Genomic DNA, 9,859 nt, shown 5'->3' on the forward strand with positions numbered 1-9,859 from the left:
GGACCATGTTCCCCGCTTGGTCGTTTTAGATGTGTGTTCTCTTAGGTGCCGAGCAGTCGGCACACCACAGGAAAAAAATAATCGTAAGGTCGTTCCCTTCTTTAGACTGACGCTGTTTTCCTTGTTTATTCATTGTAAGTCCTGTAATTGGAAAAAACCACCCAAGCTTTGTAAACTCTGGCCTTATTCACTCTCGGGGCGGGGGTGTCTTTTTTGGGGGAGGGTGAGTGGGTGGGAGGCTGGCTTTAATTTTCAGTGTAATCCTAAAACAGAGGCTCCAAAATCTAGTTAGTCATCGTTTGGCTGCCTTATTCCTCCTTAGGTTGAACCTTATTTCCACGGAGCTTCTGCCGGGTTCTTCACAGAGATTACAAAACAAAAACAGCACAGAGCAGAAACTGGAGGCTGACTCGGGAGCTGACGTCTCTATTAGGCTAAATTATTTACGTTTGGGTTGTTTTTTTTTTTTAAGTGATGGGGAAAGTCTTAATGTGGCAATGTGACAGTTCGTTTACTTCAAAACGACGAAGGGGACAAACACGCGAAAAGGAGAGGAGAGGAGAAGTCTTTTTAAAGGGTAATTTCATCTAGGAACTCCTACTGGAGTCTTCCTCTCAACCAAATTAAAGCGACAGGAACATGTATTTACTTAATGGTTAGTTTCTGTTTGAAGTACCGGGGGTGGGGGGGTGGGGAGAAAAGGGTCCCCTAGCAGGATATAAGTCCTAAAAGTAGACTCTGTTTACCGAAACAGATGAGCGCCCCCGGGGGTGGTAGCCCCCTTCCCATAAAGGCGGCACAGCTGCCCGGGTCCGGGGGTGCGGATGTCAGGCCGAGTCTAGGCGGGGCAGGCGCGCGTCCGGGCCGTCCCCGGGCAGAGACTTTTAAAGAGCATGTGAGCATGACAAGTGTCTGTCCGCAACATGTTAGATTTCGAAACTGCCTTGCAATCCAGTCCGGAACTCGCAGCTTTAGCCGGGGGGAACAGACTTTCACCCGGGGTGTCTGTGCCTCATCCTCCCCCCCCCGCCCCCCACTGTGGCTGTGCAGGAAGAGCCCCCGGAGGAGAAGGGTGCGCCGCGCCGCGCCCGCGTGTCAATGGCAGCCGCGCATTCTGGAAGAAGTTGGTTCTTGTCCCGAATACTTTTCCTACGGAGCCCCGCCCCTTGAACCAGCAGCCGCTGTCTTCTCCTGCTGCCAGAGCGGGGACGGTGGAGTTGGGGCAGCTGTCAAAAACGAAAGGGGAGCCTTTTCTTCCCTGGGGTGGAGGAGGGGGAGGAGGAGACAGCCTCTTTTCCATCTGTTGCAATTTCCTAACCAAAGGCACCCTCGCCAGGCCCGGGAAGAAAGGCCTAAAGTAGAAACTCGGGGCGCTCGGCTGGTGTCGCCGCCGCCGAGCCGGGGATGCAGGCGGCGTGCGCGCAGTGGGGAGCAGCGATCGCGTTTCTGGGCTCGGCCGCCCCCACGAGGGACGGGTGACAGCGGCCCGGGGACGCGGGGTGAGGCGGCGCGGCCGCGGCGCTCGGTGCCGTCCTCCGCGGCTGGAAGGTGCGGGGGAGGGGCGGAGGGGCGGAGGAGCGGCTGGGCGGGCGGGGGACGGGGCGGGCGGCTGGGGGCGGAGGCAGGACCTCCTGTACCTTCCCTCCTCGTCTCGCTCACTCTGACAGCGCCGAGGTGCGCCGAGCAGGAGCGGGGAACAAAGGAGCGGAGTGGGGAGGGGAGCGAGTTGGGCGAGGGGGAGCCCCCGGCCGGCTGCCAGAAGATTCCGGCCGTAGGAAGCCCAAGTGTCACTTGAATTCCACCCAAGGAGCGGGAGCCTGGGATCCGAGCGCCTTGTTTAGCAATAACGGCTGGAGCGCGTCCTACAAGTTACGGGAGAGTCGGCCGGGAAGGAGGACAATCGCTCGGCCCCTTCGCCCTCGCTCCTAGCCCCTGGAGACCCCAGCGTCGCCTCGCGCTGGAAGGGGAGCTCCAGAATGAAAAGCAAGAAAGGTAAGGCTCGCGGGCTGCGCGCGCCGTGGACGCGAGTCCCAGGGAAACGTGCTCGAGGGGCGGCGCTGGGTTCGGGGCGAGAGTGACTTGGTGGACTTTTCCGCCCCGGGGCTCGCAGGCCCGAGCGGCGGCCGTTCTCTTTGTTGAGGCTGCGTCTGAAATGGCAGTTGTTGTTTCCTTCTTAGACACAACACCCGAGGGGCTGTTGTGGGGAGACGGGCCTCTCCACGCTGCTGGCACGTTGTCAAAAAACACGCTCGCCGCCTTGTTTGTGCGCCTCCAAGTTTCATTGTCTCCGCAGACACCCCACGCTCGCCGCGTGGCTTCTTGCTCTTTCTCGCGGGCGGGGGAGTGGGGTCCGGGTCGGGGGCATCCCTGCCCCGCTTTTCGCCGTTGGGACCCTGGGGGGCCCGGCTGGCGGAGCCGCGGCGCCTTTGTCTCAAAGTTGGGCTCCTGGGATCCCGCTCACTCCCGGCTGGGCCGGGCACGTCTTCTCCAGGGATGGGGCGTTTACACCATCAGAGGAAGGCGACTCTGGACCCCAGGTCGCCCCCGGGTGTCGGTCCCTTTGGAAAGCTAGACTTCAGAATTCCCAGCCTCTACAAGTTTTCCCACGATGTATCTGGGGCAAGAGGAAGAGTTAGGACTGCGGGCAAGCGGCGTGCAGTCAGAATGAGTTCAAGTGTGACATGCAAAGAGTGAGTCTGTCATTGTTTCCACGAAGCGTTCTGGAAGCTTTATAGCTAAAACTTGCCGTCAGTCTGGTTTAAAAACAAAATACACAGAAAGAAAAAGAGAAAAAAAAGACACCACCACGAAAGGTCAAAGAATTTTAACTCCCTTTTGAAGTTAACTTTTCAGTCCCTAGCAGGGAGGTACCCCCGAATGTTCCGTCGTGGGCCGGAGTTGGCTTTTCTGTTGTGATTTATGTCGAGTGGTTCAAAACAGAAGTTAATCGCTCGGGGAAGCCAGCGCGGGCGGGGTGGGGGGAGGGGTGACTACTGCGCATGCCCAGCTGCGGCCAGAGTTTCTCCAGCTCCACATTCTTTCAGACTCGTCGAGCGAATACGGTTAGAACAGACTCCCGTTAGAGTGGGGCAGCCTCGGAGCCGAGAGGGTTCCCTCGGCCACATTTTCACCTTGGATTTCTGTTCGTTTGATCCTGGGCTGGTGCCTTTGAAACACGCAGAGCTCCCCACCTCCCGCTTTGCGGGCGGGAGTCAAACTAAACGTCCACCCCGGGGCCTTGGTAGTTGTAGTGGAACTAACTCCCCGCGCGTCCTCTCCCCGGGGACCCTGAAGGACGAGAGCGGGGGCTCAGAGGTTTGGACGTTTAACTGGGCTCGGCGAGAAGAGGCGCGCGGGGAGCGCCCGGGGGCGCCCAGGGAGACCAGGTCTACTCGTGGAAGGCTGACAGGTCCAGATCGTCCCTGGAAGGCGTTCTCTCCCTCCTGGTGAACTGACTGAGACAAGTTGGGTTGTTTTTGACGGGTGCGTCTTGTGATCCGAGAGCAGAGCAGAGCTGGGCTTGCGCCGGGGCGGGCTCCCCCCATTGTTCGGGCTCTGGCGGGGAAGGCTGTGATGATCCTCCCCGACCACCCGTAAGGCTCTGGGGTTCCCCCCTCTCCGTTATTGTGCCGGTGCCCCCCCGTCCTTCCCGGCACCCCTCTCTCGGCGCCCTCCCCCCACCCCAGCCAGGGGACGGGGCAGGAACCCGCCGGTCCCTGGGGAATCTTCGGGGCGCGCTGCCCCGGGGCGCGAGGTACTGCTACCGCGTCGACTCATGGAAACAATGAAAGGTGACGTGTTGGAGGGGAAACTTCGCGACTGGTTCGGAGCCCTTGCGGGGGAGCGGAGACTGCCGAGGTTGCCCGGGTTTCTTTCCCTTTTTAGGTTTTCCTGGCAAATCCTCTGCGGGTGGGCAGGCCCCTGAGGAGGTTGAGATTCACGGCCCCGTTTTCAGTTTCTTCTTGTAATCTGAAACTCCAAGGCCTGGGTTTGCTCTCACTCGTGCGGTCGGAGGGGCGACTTCTGCGGGGGCCGAGGAGTTGGCGGAACAAAAGCTCCCGGGCCGGCGGGGCCGGGCTCCTCCCTCGGCGAGTCCCTCTAGGTCCTGCCCGCCCCCGCCCCAGCCTCCAGCCACCTGGGGGCCCCGCGCCCAGTGGCCTCCGCTAGGGCTCCGGAAGAGATCTGGCTCGCCGAGTTGGACTGTCCGTTTTATAAAAGTCAGTGAAAATCTTTTCAAGTTTTGTTGAAAACAAAAGCACTTTAAAAATCGCGGAGCCGGGGATTTGGTAAGACTGCTTTGTGACAATAGTGTCTCGTCTTAGAAAACTGAGAATGCCCAAAAGATCTCTCCAAAAGATTTTCAAACAAGCAAGGAGATTCGTTGAGGAAAACCCCCTAAGTCTCTTTGCTCCTGGTTTCTGACGATGTGGGATTCTTGCTTCAAACTTCTGCGGCTGGGTTCATCCTAGCGCTCCTTGGATTTAGTGCCTGGGGGGTTAAGTACGTTTCCCGTCGCTTCTCCTGAGATGTTCTGATCAGGAAACCTGTTAGGTTAGGTTTGCTTTTTCCTATTTTTACCCTTAAGCGTTGCTTTCGGTTATTGTTATTCCCAGATCCTTTTCTAGTCTCTTCCAGATTTTCTTTTTTTAAGAGTACAACTTCACAAAAAAAAAAAAAAAAAAAAGAGTACAACTTCACAACCATTGTCTCTCTGCCCCCACCCCAGGCTCTGCCCCTCCCCCTGTTACTACTCAGGAAAAAAAAAATGCTTTTTAGGGCTATGGGATTCATAGAGCATCTTGTGGCTTTCTAAACAAATTTCCTTGTATGTGGATGGAGTAAAAGAGGCTTGTGATCCCCCCGCACCGCCCCCCCGCCCCCGACCACCACATTTTTTAAAGTGTGAGCAGAGTAAAACGTTTGGAAACAAGTCGTAACCGGGAGAGTGTTCCAAAGCTCTGTTACAATAGGAAATGAGTAACTTGGAAAAGTCTTTGTTTTTCCAAGTTGAGCCACAATCCGGAGGGAGAGTTTTAATGAAAACAGTCCTGACAGCAGCAAACGTGGTTTGCTGTAGTGAAATATCAGCTGGCACAGCCAAGGAATTGAAGTCTTAACTTCCTGTTCCGTCAGCTTTTGTGCACATATTGGAAATATTTGTTAAGAGGTCCGGAGGCCTGGCCGCTCTTTTATTTAAATGAACTGAGAACAGAGTAAAGTCGCTGCAGTTTGGTGTTGCTTAACTGAAACCTGCTTTTGTGTCACTAGCCTGTTTTGAAAGATCAGGCTTCTTGTCAAACTAAGTGAGCAGATCAAAGGACAGGCTTTAGGGGTTTTTTGTTTGTTTCAAACTATTTGTGATTGTCAATTTACAGTTGGGAATTCACTGTTCAGTGAGCAGACTTTAACACTGTTTCTAAAACGTTAAAAAGGGGTGGTGGGGTTAATAGCCTAGAGAAGTTCTGACTTTTCAGACTTTTTGAAGAGTTTAAACAAATTGCTCTATTCACATTTGCTTTAGTCATTCAGTTACTTGACACGTTTTTAAAAGTTAAGATTTCTTTATCAGAGCAAATGTAAAGCAGGAACCTTTATAATTTCTTAAGGTTTTTTTGTTAATAGTTTTTCACCCAAGTTTCAACACAGGTTTTAAAAGTTTCTCATCTTCTCAACAGTGAAAGCACTTTCAGTTTTAAATGTGCCTCCTTTTTTTTCTTTCTTTTTAAGCAGTTTAATGAAATCTGGGTTGAAAAACATCAGATACGCAGCTGCTGTTAAAATTTAGGATTGCTGGGCCTTTTACTGATGGCTGTTTGTTAATTAAGCCTTGAGCCAAAGTGAATTTGCAAGATCATCCTACTCTTTTGTTAGAACTTGCTTTACTTTGTCTTTGGAAGGTTCTGCCTTTTTTGCGGACACTCCCTCCAGCACCTTCTGCCCCCTGCAGTCCAAAACTGAAAATGTGTCACCAAGAAGAGTTAGACTCAATTAACTGATGAGCTAGCTCATCAACAAATCTTGGAATGAGTAGCTTTTTGAGTTTCATTGTGTTAAAATGCTTTGAAAGGATGGGGTTTGGGGAAAGTTCCTTTAAGATACATTGAATGGTTTATCACTCTGAGGAATATTCTGTTTTTATTTCCTATCAAGGAAAACCACTTGAGCTTGTGTCGACAAAGTTAAGAGTGCCTACCTTTAAATGTCATGCTACTTTAATTTCCTTTATATAGAAATACTGGTTTTTCAAGCATACTATAGTTTGTAATTTATTTATGTTTTAAAAATTCTAAATTGTCTTCAAAAATGAGAATATACGTCTTTAGTCTGAGTAGCCTTTTGTGGATTTGAAACGGGGAAGGGTTAAAGTTCAAAATCATCTTTAAATGTCTAAAAGGGCCAAGTCCGATTTTTGTAGAACCCAGTCTATGTGTGATTTAAATATTCTCTATGGGTGTGACTTTTTAAAAATTTCTGGTAGGATTAAAGCGCTTGTAAACAAAAGAGAGTTTCCTCTGGGGGTTGCATATTCAGTTTTCTTTGTCATGTAACGATTTAAAGCTGATCTCTGCTTATTGATATGTAGTATCCTGGGTTCGGATTAAACTGGCAGTTGAAATTTATGGAAGTTTTAAAGTTTATTCACTACTAGGCATCTTTTGACCTCTTACATTAAGTACTAAAAACAGAAGAATATTTTTATGCAGTGAAACTGAAAACTTCAGTGGTTGTTTGCATTTAGTAAAAAGTGACTAGTACTGTCCATTAAAAGTAGGTGTCTAGTTTTGAATAAATGGAGGTAGCAATGAAAAGGAAAAGAAAAGGAATTGGCAGAAAAATCTGCCATGCATTTTATCTTTAGACTACTAACTGGGTTACAAGTGTAATTTTCTTGGCTTATATCAGTGGAAAAAATCTTCCTTTTTATTTCAAAAGCTTCAGTGGAAGAGGGAGGAGGAACAGTGTTTCAAAGGTATATTAGTTGGATTCTTTTTCCTAGTTAGCAATGACCTCACGGAGAAGGTTGTCAGACGCATCCCGTCTGCTTATGACACCTTTCCTGTTTCACACGTGGCAAGCTATTCGCTTTAGGTGCAGCTTTGTCTCACTTGCTGGATTAGACATTTCTGAGCATCATTGAAAAGGAATGTGAGATGTTGAATCCTATAGGAAAATGGGTACGAAAGGGAATCTGCGGGTGGGCTGGGAATCTAGAATATGCTGCTAGTCGAATTACTCTTGAGATTTCACATGAGCTCTGGTGTTTCAGGACGGAAAACACCCGTTCTTCGCTTGTTTGGCTCTCAAGAGTTGAGAAAACACAGTTGTGCTGAGTGGTCAAAAGAGGTGAGCTTTGCTGATAACAGTGGCTGACGGCTGGCCTCTGTCCTCTCTAGGTGTTGTTGCCGCGTCTGGCAGTGAGACCGAGGATGATGACAGCATGGACAGCCCCCTGGACCTCTCCTCTTCTGCGGGCTCAGGCAAGAGAAGGCGGAGGGGCAACCTGCCCAAGGAATCCGTTCAGATTCTCCGCGATTGGCTGTATGAACACCGATACAATGCCTACCCCTCAGAGCAAGAAAAAGCATTACTGTCCCAACAAACACACCTCTCTACACTACAGGTAAGGGAAAGGAACACCAGCTGTATGCCTGGGGGTGTGGTGGGTTTTTCCCCCCAAAGTCGCTTTATAGCATTCCTGTATAGCAAGGCATTAAGTGCCTCCCCACTCAAAAAAAGGGGGAGGGGGCATATCTTTTTCTTGTAAAGTTTTTATAGTGCTAACAGCTAATAACTGGCTATGTAGAGAAACAGAAACACTTGACAGTCATCTGTCAAATAGCATTCCCTTTAATGCCTAAAAGAGCCTTCCTTTATGCAACAAACATAAGAAGGAGGTTAAATCGTACTCTATTGCCCAGGAAACTGGTTTGATATTTAAACAAGTTCAGACTTCAGTGAGGTAATTCATGTTCTGTCTGTTGACATTGTCATTTGAACTGGGAAAAATCAGTAACTGGGAGGAGTGGCTCTTTTCATACAGGAAAGGTTTTCCTGTAGTTGATTAACTTAAATGCTGGGGCAGTAGATAACAGGTTAATATGGGGAGAGTTAAAAGGTAAAATTCCGTCTCTAAAATCATTTTCAGGCGTTTGAGAATGTATACCTTTCTTTTCCTTTCTCCTGAAAAGGTTTAAGGATGATGAGAGACCAAAAAGGGGATTTGTATTAGAAAAAGAGGAGGTTTATGACAGGAAACACCTCTCTTTTCTTGGCTGGGCTCAAATACCTCTAAATAACTTTGTAGGTCCCGTTAAGCCTTTTCATGCCTCCTTGAATGCAAAGAGAGAGAGCAGTAAGGCACCCCCAAGAAGGTTCTCGGGCGTGTTGGCGGAGTGTTAAAGCGTCTAAAACATCCCCGTATGATTTCAGGTCTGTAACTGGTTTATCAACGCCCGGCGCAGGCTCCTCCCCGACATGCTGAGAAAGGATGGCAAAGATCCAAATCAGTTCACAATTTCCCGCCGAGGGGCCAAGATATCTGAAGCCAGCTCTGTGGAGTCAGCAACAGGCATCAGAAACTTCATGCCGGCTCTAGAGGAGAGCCCTTTTCACTCCTGTACAGCTGGACCCAACCCAGCCCTAGGGAGGCCACTGTCTCCTAAGCCATCATCCCCGGGATCCATTTTGGCTCGTCCATCAGTTATCTGTCATACCACTGTGACTGCATTGAAAGATGTGCCTTTCTCTCTCTGCCAGTCAGTTGGTGTGGGACAAAACACAGATATACAGCAGATGGCAGCCAGCAGCTTTACAGACACCTCCCTCATGTACCCAGAGGACACGTGTAAATCTGGACCAAGTGCACACACACAGAGTGGTCTTTTCAACACTCCTCCCCCTACTCCACCGGACCTCAACCAAGATTTTAGTGGATTTCAGCTTCTGGTAGATGTTGCACTCAAACGGGCTGCAGAAATGGAGCTTCAGGCAAAACTTATGGCTTAACCCCTTTTTTCAAGCAAAACAGTTCTCAGAAATGTTATGATTGCTGGGATGATGGCAAGAGGTGAATTGCATTATTTTATATATTTTTTTATTAATATTTGCACATGGGATTGCTAAAATGAAGCTTCCTGTTACTGAGATGTTGTCAATGGAATACAGTCATTCCAAGAACTATAAACTCAAAGCTACTGTAGAAACAAAGGGTTTTCTTTTTTAAATGTTTCTTGGTAGATTATTCATAATGTGAGGTGGTTCCCAAGATTATGTGATTTTTTTTTTTTCCCCTCCCCTTTTTTTTGTTGGTGTCTTTTTCAGACTGTGCAATACTTAGAGAACCTATAGCATCTTCTCATTCCCATGTGGAACAGGATGCCCACATACTGTCTAATTAATAAATTTTCAATTTTTTTTCAAACAAGTATGAATCTAGTTGATTGATGCATTTTTTTCATGACGTAATAAAGTATTTTCTTTAAAAAGTACTGCAATGCAGAGTATTTTGTTGAGGGAGGCACTTCTTAAAAATCAGTAGGAATATAGCACCCCAACGAGCAGGAAGTTGGGGGTAGGGTGGAGTGTGAGTTAGGGGGGTGTCACCAGCTCTTTGAAGACCTGTGGACAAGCCAGGCTGTATAAACAGGATGTGTGATAATTTACTCTTGATGGGAGGCATAGCAGGCCCTTAAATCTTTACTCAAAACTGCAAGTTGGAATGAATCGTTTCCATTGGTGTTTAGCTAACCACTAAATCCCTTGGTGACCTAGTCTGCGTATTTTAAGACATGACCCACGTTGAAAAGGAAGATCTCAAAGCACCTGATCATGGCTCAAGTTTTCAGAAGTAAACAACAAC

The 9,859-nt window shown here is 49.1% G+C and overlaps 1 protein-coding gene across 4 annotated transcripts; it reads left to right on the forward strand.

The window, feature by feature from the left end:
- Nucleotides 1–1,098: 1,098 nt before the first annotated feature.
- Nucleotides 1,099–9,485, forward strand: TGIF1 (TGFB induced factor homeobox 1). 4 transcript variants are annotated; one of them, XM_065889586.1, is made up of 4 exons: nucleotides 1,350–1,548; nucleotides 1,808–1,992; nucleotides 7,395–7,621; nucleotides 8,431–9,485. In XM_065889586.1, exons 2-4 carry the CDS (start codon nucleotides 1,977–1,979, stop codon nucleotides 9,004–9,006), a joined length of 819 nt encoding a protein of 272 aa, XP_065745658.1. In that variant the 5' UTR covers nucleotides 1,350–1,548; nucleotides 1,808–1,976; the 3' UTR covers nucleotides 9,007–9,485. The 4 variants fall into 4 exon arrangements, with proteins under 4 accessions (XP_065745656.1, XP_065745658.1, XP_065745657.1 ...); XM_065889584.1 differs by lacking the exons at nucleotides 1,350–1,548; nucleotides 1,808–1,992 and adding an exon at nucleotides 1,099–1,123 and having other exon boundaries at nucleotides 8,431–9,006; XM_065889585.1 differs by lacking the exon at nucleotides 1,350–1,548 and having other exon boundaries at nucleotides 1,659–1,992.
- Nucleotides 9,486–9,859: the final 374 nt, after the last annotated feature.

Source organism: Phocoena phocoena, chromosome 13, assembly GCF_963924675.1.
Source record: "Phocoena phocoena chromosome 13, mPhoPho1.1, whole genome shotgun sequence".
Classification (NCBI taxonomy): domain Eukaryota; kingdom Metazoa; phylum Chordata; class Mammalia; order Artiodactyla; family Phocoenidae; genus Phocoena; species Phocoena phocoena.

Coding starts and splice junctions, on each gene's coding strand:
- TGIF1 (XM_065889584.1), top strand. CDS start 1,099: ATGGCAGCCGCGCATTCTGGAAGAA. Junction 1,124..7,394: donor AGCCGCGCATTCTGGAAGAA/GTTGGTTCTTGT, acceptor TGTCCTCTCTAG/GTGTTGTTGCCGCGTCTGGC. Junction 7,622..8,430: donor CACACCTCTCTACACTACAG/GTAAGGGAAAGG, acceptor GTATGATTTCAG/GTCTGTAACTGGTTTATCAA.